This window comes from Photinus pyralis, unplaced genomic scaffold, assembly GCF_008802855.1.
Source record: "Photinus pyralis isolate 1611_PpyrPB1 unplaced genomic scaffold, Ppyr1.3 Ppyr1.4_LG9, whole genome shotgun sequence".
In the NCBI taxonomy this organism is placed as follows: Eukaryota; Metazoa; Arthropoda; class Insecta; order Coleoptera; family Lampyridae; genus Photinus; species Photinus pyralis.
In genome coordinates, this window is record NW_022170878.1 from 4,670,319 (window position 1) to 4,683,763 (window position 13,445).

The window sequence follows — 13,445 nt, forward strand, 5'->3', positions numbered from 1 at the left end:
TGCGTAGAATCCAAAACAATTCGTACTTTTTCGATCAGACTTCTCAATCAAAAGTTATAGACTAGAAACCAATTTCGAAAGATAATTCAAAGGGCTGTAACTTTTGAACTAGTAGCCCAATCTTGGAACTGTTTGAAATTATGGATTCTACAGGCCACATTCTATAAGAAAATTTTTTTTTTCCGGGTCGATCTGAGAATTTTTTTTTCGGGGCTCAAAAAAAGGCAGTGTATAACCTTCCTTTTTTACCAAAAATCGACTACACCAAAATTTCTCGGGAAAACACTTTTTCTTATTATTTTTGGTGCGTAGAATCCAAAACAATTCGTACTTTTTCGATCAGACTTCTCAATCAAAAGTTATAGACTAGAAACCAATTTCGAAAGAAAATTCAAAGGGCTGTAACTTTTGAACTAGTAGGCCAATCTTGGAACTGTTTGAAATTATGGATTCTACAGGCCACATTCTATAAGCAAAATTTTTTTCGGGTCGATCTGAGACAATTTTTTTTTCGGGCCTCAAAAAAAGGCAGTGTATAACATTCCTTTTTTTACCAAAAATCGATTGCACCAAAATTTCTCGGGAAAACACTTTTTCTTATTAATTTTGGTGCGTAGAATCCAAAACAATTCGTACTTTTTCGATCAGACTTCTCAATCAAAAGTTATAGACTAGAAACTAGGGAATGCAATACCGGGATTGCGGGATCCCGAAATACCGGGATCCCGCAGCATTTTTGCGAGATTAATCCCGCACATAAATGGAGCGGGATCCCGCGGGATTTGCGGGACTGAGGAATTTGTCGACCAAGGGGACGACTCTGTTTACTTTGTTAATGAAACTGATAACGGCGAATTATTTTTTAAATAATTGTTAAACTTTTTTGGTTAAAAATGTACCTACTATGATTTTTGAGGCACATTAGAAGACTTTTTGTGCTTTACAGGTAACGTTTTTTTGAGTTCTAAGTTAGGCCAAAGGTACTTGTTTGTTAAATATTGTGATAATTAGCGATTTATTTTAATACAGAAGTTAACCGCACAGAATTGCTTATTTGCCAATTTATTTAAAGTTTTGCGAGATCCCGCAAACACCGGGACCCCGCGGGATTAACATCTAACAATCCCGCAAATACCGGGATTGAGATTTTGCTGCGGGATTGCATTCCGTACTCGACGCCGTATTGGAAAAACCGGCGTTAATTAATTAGAAAGGGAATGGGTGGGGATTAATCTGAAGAGATTTTTAGAGGTATTAAGTGTCAAAATCTCGGTATAGCTGGTCAGTTATGACCTTAGATCGAGATCCGGTTTTTGGGCATGGAAGCGTCAACTTAGCAGCGCAAACTATAATTGTTTGTTCGAGAAATTCGGATTCGCTATTTTTTTGGGCATCATAAAAATTTCGGGTACTAGTCGGCCCGTGTGGCGCAGTTCAGTTGCAGATTCACTACGGTACTAATGGTCTCTGGTTCGAATCCGGGTTTGGCCATGGGTCCAAAACTGTATATAGTGGTTTTGGGATTCGGAGTCCAGATCTGAAACTGTCAGCTTTCAAACTCTAATATTTTCCGTTGAGAACGCGCCTTTGATTTCCAAAAAGAATTGCCTATATTAAGTAATGTAATCAATTTACGTTCACTTCGTCAATGACGTAAGCCAATTTTGTACCACCGAACCCCCTAATTGTACAACATTGCGATCTGCTAAACATGGAAATGTATAAAGGCTGAGTAATTAACCTCGGAGAAGGTTCAGATATCAGGGCATCGTTATTATCTCATTTAATTTAAATCTAGAGCGGCGTAAATAAATATAATTGAAATAGATTAGGGAGGAAACGTATTTAAGATTGTATTATAATAAAAGGTCTCGTGCAGTTCGCCGTTTAGATACGGAGATAGTCTCCACTTCAAAAAGGAATGAAACCACCGTAAAATGAACGTGAAATGAATATTTAGCTTGTCATAACAGATGTGGAAATGTACTAAACGGGAGCTTTATTGTACGACGAGCAGCGGGAGCCCCCATCGCCTTGTTTATATATAATTAGGCTCGCTCTCATTAAATGCAACAAAGCACTCTCCTTGCGCGAACCGAACTTGTACATTTTTTCCAGAGGAAAATTGTTGAATTTCCTAATTCCTTTTGTTATCGGTGGGTCCAAGCGAAATTCGGGCGACGCGATGCAGGTGACAAGAAGATAAACCGCCCCATGCTCGTTCAGACGTTTAACGTTAAATTTCTAAAAGGAAACGGCTACTGCAATTAATTAAGCACGGAAGAGCTTGTAGTTTAATATAGGTAGGTATTTCAATAGGACGCCAGGACGCAGATCCTTTATTAGCCATTTGGGTAAAAAAAATCCGCATACAATGATAAGGTAAAATAAAATTATGTAGCAATATCCAAATATTATTTGTAAATATCCGGTATTATGTGTTGTAATATTCCTCCGTTAGATGTCGCCGTTTGAAACTAAATCCTAAATCCCTTCTCAATCTCCCATCTGTGTTGTACTTCTCCTTCTACTTATAAAAGTGTGATTGTTAAAACTTCAGGAGATTTAATTCCTGCACCTCTTACCGGCCAGAAACCAGAACCATATTCCATACGTCAGCATTATTACATCCCAGAAAATAAACCCAGAATTCCTTTTCATTTATTTCCGTTTGTTTTCATTCACAGAGAAGTTACATTTGTTCCTGGTGTCGATAAAACTTGTACGGTTAAAATCCTGCGGGCTTTCACCTATGTGATACAGCACAGTATCTTGGGTTCTTGCATTCGGTCGATAGATCGGACTGGAACCCAAGTCTCATCGTCTCCGTGCTTGCCGTTTCATTTAACTGACCTTGAAGAAAAATCGTTTGAACCGTATGGAAGTGCCCTTTAAGGACTATCACCAGGTGAATCCTTGCCGATCATATTTGGGAACCGTTTAAGTAATTTAGAGTCTGGGTTGTACGCACCTGTGTCGGGGTGTTGCCGGAACTGCGGAGCCGCATGCGTAATAACTTCAGGTGCAAAACCTCAAACCTCTTCATCTGAAGAAACCTGACCTGTAATAATTTAACGCAAAAATGACATGCGGATTTCCAATCCACCCGAAAATAGTATCGTTTATTTCCCATTTTTCGTACTTGAAGATTACACCACCTCCATTCATAAACTCCACGTCGTTGATCACCGCAGTCGCTCGCTTTTTCACCACCATCGCCCGACCTCCAAATACGTGCATTCGTTATCTTGCACGTGGCGTTGTTAGTAAATAAGGTCAATTAATTTTTCCGATGTCTTTTTACAAAACACCTGACCAGATAACACTTTTATCTTACGTCGAAATACGATTAAATGTTAGGTACTTGTCCGTTCCAACTTCCAAGATTTCACTAAGTACAACAAAAATACAATCAAACAATTTCTAAATTTACAATAAAGACTAACATTGAAGTGAAAATTTATTAAAAGTTTCAATGCTCTGTCCATTTGCAAGAAACCACCCCAAATTGTTCCATCTGTAGATGGTTAGTTTGGCTTTAATCGAGTCCAAATTACGACCTAGATGTTAGATCAGAGTTCTCGTGCTAATTTTTTCTGTCAGTACCCAGGGTTTTTTGCTAGGTGTTCTTTGTAATGCAATTGTTTAAAATTACAGTTGATCAAGGCTACTTAGTTTTCTCAAATTTAATAAAATGGTTTTATCGAAATTTGGGTAGAAGCGGAATCTTGAAACTATAAGCAAACTAACTAGTTCGCAACATTCGGTCTCCCCAGTTTTTTTTATTACAATGCACCTAGAAAGTTTGAAATTTGAAAATTGAGCTGTTTAAATTAATAAACGAAAATAAAAATGGGATAGTTAACCGCCCACTGTAATTGTTATGATACCATTAGCATTTCTAAAAACAATACTTCAAATCAGTTTTCGCCTAAAGTTGCCTCGATTACCATAGAAATTGTTTGAATTCAGCATTACCCTAGGTTGAGGTTTGTATTCGTGGTATATGACGTTAACAGTGTTACACAATTATTCAAAATATGCAGATGAATTTGCTTTCCGTGCTTCACCCAGAAAACTTTCCATAGTTACATGACACTAATACTTCCCTGAGTAACACTCTTGAAATGTGCGTCATATTTCTGAGTAGAAACTTCATTTTCTTAAGAGGTTATGTTAACATTTCTCGAATAAACGTTAAGAAAATTAGAAAATGTTGATGAAAACCATGCATTTACCACCAGTAGGTAGTTCTCTACATGTTTTATATAATTCATGAGTAGGTTATTTACAAAAAAAGCGGCCAAAATGAAAAAGGCGGCGACTAGTGCCCCTTACCCTCTCGGGTCGACAAGGCGGACGATGCGAACATTGGCGGTTGATACGAAAAAGGCGGTCGATGCTAATTGGCAATCAATAGGAAAATGCGGTTGATACCAAGGGCCCCTGGTTCGAATCCGGGTTCGGGCATTGGTATTTGGAATGTATAGTGGATTGGGTTAGTACAGCAGCTTTGGCTGAAACCTCGTCCACACAAACATAAAGGCAAAAATAAAGTAAGTAGTAATAATAAGGCGAAAAAGGCAGCACATGGAATATTTGACAAATGCTCCTTTCGAGTGTACAAGGGGATAGATGCAAAGTTATGGTCGATACGAAAAAGGCTATCTTTCTCAGATGCAAAATATGACCGTTGAGTGACGATATATTACCCCTCTACGGAGTTCTTCTCTAAAGCGTTCAAATTCAGACTGTGTGCGTTTCCAAAAGTGGATTTATCAAAGTGTATTCGCATGGAAATGCTGAACCCGGCATATTTTAATTTTGTAGACGAAAAATATTTCAAAAGAGTTCAAAGTTCAAGGAAGATGTGTTTTTATTAACGGGTTCTTGAACAGTATAATAAATGAGTGATGCTGCTTCCGTAGTTGAGCGTCGGGGTTACAGGAGCTGCTCCCGGTTTCACAAACGAAACTTCTATCTTCAATCTCACATTGGACGAAACTTTCAATACTGGCCGTGGCATCAATAGAATTAATCCACGATGGAACTCGCAAGAAGCGAAATAAGTTCTTCAACGAAACGTAATACTGCGCAAACTCTGGCAAAAAACTGATTTAAAATGTCAGCACTATGGCCGTAAACTTGGCATAAAACTGATTTCAAATCTTCAACGAAACGCAACTCTGCTCTGAACGTAGCAAAAAAACTGATTTAAATTTAAAAAAAAAACGCTTTTCCTGTTAACTTCCTATTTACGGCGAAACCTTTCATCCGAAAATAAAAATTATAACAACCAATCATACACAGTTGACAACAAAGACTATCGCCTCAACGTACGTTAATGGACCAAAAAATAGAGGTCGAATAATAAGTTATAAATCAATTTGCTATCAGAGATTAATAGATAAATCCAAACTTAAATTCTAGGAAAAAATAAAATTTCATCTCTTAACTACACAGAAAAAAAATTTACAATCGATGACAGATAAAGACCCAATAACATTTCTACGTTAAATAAAATAACAATGTAAACAAAAACAACCTTGTCTTTATCCATAATATTTCCTGAAGGTAAAAAACTTTGCATAAATAATCATCCCTATCTTGCTTTGGTAAACAGCAGTGAAATCAGTAGAACATCGAAAAACTCCACAAGGGAATCACATCTCACATTTCCGCACAAAAGCCACAAAACAATGTCCATACCACACGAGATGAAAGCTTAGAAATGTCAAATTTATAATTTTTCACATCGAGAAGAGAGTTTTGTGCAATGGAGGAAGATGCTTCGGGCTCTCAATGAAGGTCGCGTGTTGCGTGAAACGGTTCATAAAAGGGCTTTGTAGCGCCTTTCGTTTTGTGCGTTATGAAAAGAACTACCTACAAGAAATACAGCAGCTGACATAATTCCCTCGTTAAGCCGTTTCGCTACACAATAAACAGACATCTTGGAAACGTACGAAATTTACATAAATCAGATTATGTACAGCGATCTCGTGATCAGGTAAACTTGCTCTATTTACACTGAACTTCCCCGTATTGCAAAGTTGTTTGTCTATTTACCTAATTAAAAGTACACAATGCCGTCGGCAAACACGCCGCTTTTCATTTGTGCGGAAGCACGGCACGTGTAGCGCAAATACACAGAGAGAGGTAGGCACCCACCCCCGAGCGCCGCCGCCAAGTTCTCCATTGTTGTTTAGGCGAATATGACCTCATGTCGCGGTATATTTTCATTACGCTATACACTCCGCTGGGATCGCGCCGAGTACCATAAACTAAGATCAAGGGATGCGTTTCAGCCTGAAAATAGAATGTTGGGGTCGACTATTAGCATACGCGAACCCTTCCATTTCGGACGCCTCATCGGATGATCCCCAAGGCACCCATACTGTTGATTGAAATGTATGAAAGTGGTTTAATGCACGCGTATAACCTAAATAATTAACCGGCGCCACCATCTTGTTACATTACCGCGCCTATCTCGCATTAATTACGCCTCCGTTTCTGTTATTTATTACCTCTAATTATGCTTATCAACGTTCCTTCTTGCAGAGAGCATCGCAAAGTATAACGCGCCCAGGGGCGAGGTGAGGGACGGCGACGTGGATCTTGAGGATGTCAGCTACGACGGTGTTCTGGAAGGTGGATACATGAGAGATGGCTTGGGTCAGCTCGCCGACGGGCTGTATGGAGACGACGACTATCAAAAGCAACTCCAAGGGGAGAATTCAGGTACTTTGTTCCAGTCCAAGATCTTTATTAATCAACTTCAAAGAAAATTAAAATGTGAAACGTACCGATGTAATAATTCCAGCATTTTGTAAGATCCTCAGCGAAATTGCTTTGCTCCGAATTAATCTTATGTTTTGTCACAAAATGTCAAAGGAATTCTACATTTCGCTAACGAATAATTATAATCAATACCTACGGAGGTAGGTATACATCTTGAAAAGCTTAATTTGTTCTCCTAAAAAAAAACTACTGTCTTGAAGTTATGGTTAGACGAAAAATGCAAATCCTGATTGAGCAATCACAGAAATTTTACACTGCTAAAATCCAATTTCCAGAGATTTAACGTAGAAGTTTAACTCCCAAGGCTTTGATCTTCCGTAGTAAACTACGTTTACTGAACTTTATTACCATTCAGTATTCTGAGAAAATCATCAGTAAGCACTTGCATCAAAAGTCGATTCCAATAATGGGATCGATTGAACTAAGTTTATTGTTGAAATGCTGACAGTTTTCAGTTATGATTTCTCAACTTTATACGATTTTTTTAATACACCACGAAATCCATATTTATTTAACGCGTAATGACGAACTCGTTCGATCAGTACATTTACTCTCGTGTTTGAAGGAAGCCCTCTGCGGTTAATTAATTTTACATTCAAATTTTTCGCACGGAAAATCTAAATTTTAACTGAAATGTTGCGATCTCTCCTCGAGGAGAGAAGTTCGTCTTTCATGGCGAACGGACGTGTTTTGAGCCAGCTCCGGCTGATTTTAGTGTCTTTTGTGACTGTATACGTTTAAAAATGTTTGTCCTGTGTGGCCGGGAGCGCACAAAAATTTGTAATTGTTTAGTGCTTATTTGATCGAAATCGGTTCAGTGGTGGAGATGTTACAAATTTTTAAAGTATTAAGTTTAATCTCAAGATGCATAACGCGCGAGACTAATTAAATCGTGAGAAGACAGGGCAGGAACCTCCAATCAACAGAACAAAAAGGGCGTAAAGTTAAGATAAGTGCTTGCTTGCTTACTTACTTACTTACTTACTTAGAATTAAAGCTAAATTTAATTTAAAATTGAACAAAGGGGAAAAGATAGAATAGAGCGGACCAAGTCACTGGGGCTACATTGAATATACCTACTTCGAAGCGGGGCGGAACAAATTGACCCTTGGGAAAGGAAATATAAACTTGTCAACCGGAGACATAAAGAAACTATAGCCATAAATTACCTACAATATTTAAACTTTCGGTTTAATAGGCATGATTGACAAAAAAGGAAACCTTTCTTACCAAATTTAAGCGGCTTTTTTTTCCTGTTTTTTTACACTTTTTTACTACTGGATGAAAGTGAAGAGGAGGAAGGGAACACAGCAGACATATGGGCAAAAACAGTAGGATCGGACCACAAAACGGTAAAGGGGAAAGTCAAGGGGGGGGGGAGAACAAAGGACAAGGAGCACAGCGGGGAAACCGAAGGGTGGGATGTGAAACTTCTGTCAGGGGAGAAGAAAAGAAAGAAGTACCGAAAGGAGCAGTAAGAGATTAGAAGCAAAAAGGGGGAAGGGATACCATATCGGAAAAGATCGGCAAAACGCTCAAAGAAACAACAAAGAATACACTAGGGAAACAGAAACGCCCATGTGACCGAACAGAAAGCGGACCAGAACCCACACTAACCTGAAACAAAGAAGGAGCTAAGGGAAGCCAAGGAAGAAGAAAACGGAGCCTATGAGCAACACGAAATCAAGGAATTCGCCGTGTTCGCGGAGAACATCGCCAAACTCAGACCAATGTAGAGGAATATGCAAATGTAATGGTATAGGCACATCAAAAAATACAAAAGGAGGAAACAAGGGGGAAACAAGGGGGAAACAGAAAATAATATACCAATGACAGCGTGGGCGATGCTGGGACTACCCAAATTCCTAATCAACAGAACCATAAACGCGTGGCAAAGGGAGTATACTAGTATACAATGGTTTTGGAAGAAACCCGAACACCAAAAGAAAACCAGGGGGATCAAAGAAGGATGTCCGCTTCCCCAAAGCTCTTCGCGATAGCACTTGACCACGCTATAGAACAAACAAGGATGGTGGTGACGAACTTTAGCACAGGCGGCCAATTACTACTACCGACATTACTGGCGTACGCGGACGATCTATTTGTAATCCCGGATAATTTATAAGACACTGAGGACATCGTCCAGGCCAGCGTGGTACCAGGTACACCTGGAAATGGTGGACCTACAAATACACAACGAAAAGAGCTACATGATGATAAGAGTGCCAAGAAACAACACCCCCAGTACAAAGAAGGAAAGAAGACCATAATAGCCGAGAAGGAGATAACCATGAAGCACAAGATCAAATATCTGGGAACGTACATAAACAGCACCCTCAGCAGGCACAACGCAGTGCAAGACAGAATAACCAACGCATTCAGAAGCACACACGGAATTTGGAACTTCTTACGAGAGAAGAAAATACCGGGCAGCTGGAAAATGATGATTTACAACACGAACATAGCACCGACAATGTTATACGGAATTAACACTTCAGCGCTAACAAGGAGCAACAGACGAACATTGAGGAGGGCGGAGTGGAAGGCACTCAGGATACTGAAGAAAACAGCAACCTCACAAGAAAGCAGAGAAGAGAACTACTAGAAGGAAAGACGATTACCAGGAGACTGAAGATGATTCAGATGAGATACTGGACATACCAACAAGAGGAACAAAGACCATATCATACGGGCTGCCAAGATTCTGTGTGCCTCGGAATGGAAGGTACGCCGACCCTGCCACACATGGAGCACCACCATAAACCAAACGGTAAGAGGTCTCGGGGATTACCATGGGAAGATGGGAAGAAAAGAGCAAAGACACACATCAAGGAAGAAAGAAAGCAGAAGAATACTGGAGGTGGAGGAAGAAGCCAAAGGGAGGAGGAAAAGGGGACAGAAAGTAACGCAGGGAGAGGACAACAATAAAAAGGGCCTAACACGAGGTAAAACAGGGAAGGGAACGAGATCAAAGGATAGGAACATCGGAAGCCAATGAACGCCCGGAGAAGAAACTATCACTAGAAAGCAGAGTTCCCTCTAAGGCAGAATACCAGTGGCGAAGCTGTGGCCGTACCCGTTCGGGTCGGATAACACCCAGTTAGCCGCCCCCCCCCACAACCCTCCCAATCCACAAAATCCACCACATTGTTTGGCATATGTCGCGGCCCAGCGCGATGGCAACAAAGTAGTGGAGAAACGTCCCTGATAGTGTCTACCAGGGACGCATCCTCACGACAGTTGACTAAATCCTGGGAGAGGCGGCGACGCCAGGCATATGTCAAAGTTTCAAGTTTCGAGTTTCAATGTTGCGATCTCTCCTCGATTGCTGAGAGACTTCATCTATATTATTTTCTAAAGCTGCATGATCTCCTCCTTTATTACTGAGTTCATTCGTCTCACCCTCAACGGCCTGTCATCTTTCACAAAATGGCGATGTCTGAATTCCTTATTGGCTATTGTTTTTCTTACTACCAATCCCACTCAATTGAAAACCTGCACACATAGCAAGTTCCACAGTACGCGTTTATCTCATGATTAAGTGATTAAGTGCAAAGACCAAGAGCCCATTAAAAATGGCTAGTTTTTGTTGACCGCAAATATTCTAACTTTCACTTTGGGCTAAAGTAACAAAATTTCCTTAGATAAACTCACGGCCGGCCGGGATGAATATTGGGGTCCTTAACTACAAGCGAAAATAAATCAAAAGAGAAAAATAGTAATATGAATAAATAGGCGCCACTTAGTCTTCAGTAAACGTCGTGAGAGGAGGAAATACTTACCCAAAAAAAAAACAAGGCAGACTAAGGGATCCTTGTTCTGGTCTGGGGAGCTAAAAGGGAATAAAACACTTGATAGAGATAAAACATACACAATAGTTGACATCACAATAGACGGTGAAACAACGGAGCAATTACAATTCGATGGTATCGAAAACCAATATGTAATCAAACGTTAAAGTAGGGGAAATCTACGAAAATAACAAAATTGACCTTTTAAACTACAGGTCGCAACGGCCTTGTTGAGTTGCTGCAAATCTGTAAACAGACAAAAACAGAACAAACCACAAGAGGGGTAATGATCGCGCTGCACAAAATATCGCGTAACGTCTGACACTGAGACTAATCGTATACTGAGAACTGCAATTAATACTTAAAATGACTCAATAACTCGAACAGACTTTAACCTAGTAAAAGTAAAATTTGGTTCGACTACTAATTATTGTCCTTAGGGAAGACTTGACTGCTTGTGACAATTTTGGATTCAGTCGTTATTTTTAATATTTTTGAATCAAAATTTCTCTCAATACTCAGTTGGTATCTAGATTGCCCATTTACATTTTTTTTTGAAATTTTAGATACCAACCATTAAAATAGTATGGCTTTTTAACCTTCAGTAGAATTCTTGTGACAGCACGCCCCCCGCTGGGGCAAAGTGTCACAGTATCACAAAATTAAAGAAAATAAGAAATCAAAGGGTTGCATTCAGAAAAAGAAGTTACAGTTACGAAGAAGTACTACAAACTAGTATTGATAATATCAAGTTCAAGTTAATTTTGTCGATTGGAAAACGGTGAGCTTTATTTGTCATTTCTATTAGTTATGTCTTTGTTTTCAATCGTATTTGTCAGCACATTATTAAGAGCTGGTGTTGTTTTACACGTTAAAAACGGGTCAGATTAGGTTACATATCCTACACTACAAATTAACAATTTCTTAGGAAAAGATAAGTAAATTCTGTGGTGACAGCTTTTATTTAGACAGCTCTGGAAGTTAGAGAACCAATTAAAATCAACAAAATATCTCCGCCATTGCATTCCATCATGAAATGGGGTTTTTAAGTATAGAGTTTTTGCACGAAATTATTCGTTTTGGGTTGGGTAGCAAACACCTCAGATGAAAGGAGATCTCTTGAGTAAACCAGGGGAGTAAAAAGGCTACAATTCATAGGTAACCGCTGAGCTAACTGAAAGAATATTTTTCAATAATTTTTACGATACAGTTTTCAGGTTGCAATTTTACTTTAAATAAAAAGCAAGGTAAATTCTGAATCAATTAATTTCAGCAGGGCATTAATGCCAACCCCCAGATGCACGTAATAACAACGAGAGTGATGGTGGACCCAGATACATACTAACACATTTCCAGTTCCATTTGTGTTGCAATTTTATAACCTTACACCGTTTGTCTATAGTATGTAAAGTCAGCGGTAAGCGACCAGCGATAATATTATGTAAATTACCAATACAAAAAGGAAGAGGCCTCCAACAGGATACTCAATTGGGTAACATTTCTTTACAAGTTGATATGATGGACTGTGAATTTCTGTTAAGTGCATTAAAGTTCTTCGTTCCTCGAATAAATGCTAGACAAACGCAACACTTCTATCTACCTGCTGCGAGAACGAATGTTTTGTTGAAATCGCCCATATATATCAAGTGTGTAAATGCGAACAGATATGCCTATTTTTGTGATTTGCATTATAATTCATTATGGCAAATTGTACAGTTCATTAGTTTGGCTACTACAGTCTGATATGAGCACATTAATCATTGTAAGGCCACACTACACAGAATTTGCTGTACCTATATAGATATGCTTACCTTTATTAATGTATTTTGTTTTTTATTTTTTTGTTATGTATTGGGGTTGTTATTGTTATGCTTAGGCATATTTGTGCATTTTGTCCTGTAATTCGATTATTATCTGTTGGGCAAATAAATAAATTATTATTATTATTATTATTAAGTTAGGGGTCGTGTTTAGTTCAAATTTAGTTTAGTTTATCAGTTGTAAGAAAATGAATCTGGCATCATTTCATTGTTATCCTAAGAATCAAATAGCGAGTGGGTCTTTAGTCTTCAGAAGGACCACATTGTTATTATTAGTATACCTCAATTAAAATCTAATCAAATATCTTTTATTAACCGGATAAACACTATACATATATAAGTTGCAAGGGTCAATAAAGTTTACACGAAAGAAAAACCACAATGTGCGTGTATAATACAGAGATGTGAGGGTGACAATTAACTTATATTTTAGTATCGAAATTGTGTTTATTCACGTAGGTCGGACTACTTCATACGAAATATATAAAAATTGTAAATAATGGCAAGAAACCTTCTCCTTTGTTATATACAGGGTGATTCCTATAGTACCTGCCACCGTTTGGGAGCGTGTAGGTGGTGCGTAGGGGAGTATTTTGATATAGGACACTTGGGGTCGGAAAAGGGTGCCAGAGCCAAATTTACCTTCTGGAATTTCGCGCCTGTAGGTAGGCAACCCAACCGGCCGGCGGTGCACACGGGCGCTAGTGGGCTGCGAAATAGGAGGAGGTCGGTGTAAACAAACAAACTTTTCGAAATGGGTGCTTAAATGACCCAAGTATCGATGTGCATCACGAATCTGTGTGTAAAGTTAAGCCTCCGTCAGCTTACCTGCAATTGCCCTGTCTCGCACAGTCGGAAGTGAACTTCTTGAAAGTCCTGTCTGCAGGGTAACTGACGGTTTGGATACCGCTCAGCGTACGCTCGTCGTGCAGCTCGTGCGTTACCATTTGCCAATCCGTACATGAAGTGCATGTCCGCGTATTCCGTGTTAGTAAAACGTGCCATAGTGTTTATTCACTTGATACGCGTCGTTGCA

General features: G+C 39.2%; 1 protein-coding gene across 1 annotated transcript in view; it reads left to right on the top strand.

Moving 5' to 3' along the window:
- The window catches only part of LOC116180725 (discoidin domain-containing receptor tyrosine kinase B-like), a 31,088-nt gene extending 24,007 nt beyond the window's left edge, over window positions 1-7,081 (top strand). The window contains exons 4-5 of the mRNA XM_031500844.1: window positions 6,559-6,738; window positions 7,074-7,081. Coding sequence (XP_031356704.1) covers window positions 6,559-6,738; window positions 7,074-7,081 — 188 coding nt within the window. The remainder of the gene's footprint in view (window positions 1-6,558; window positions 6,739-7,073) is intronic.
- Window positions 7,082-13,445: the final 6,364 nt, after the last annotated feature.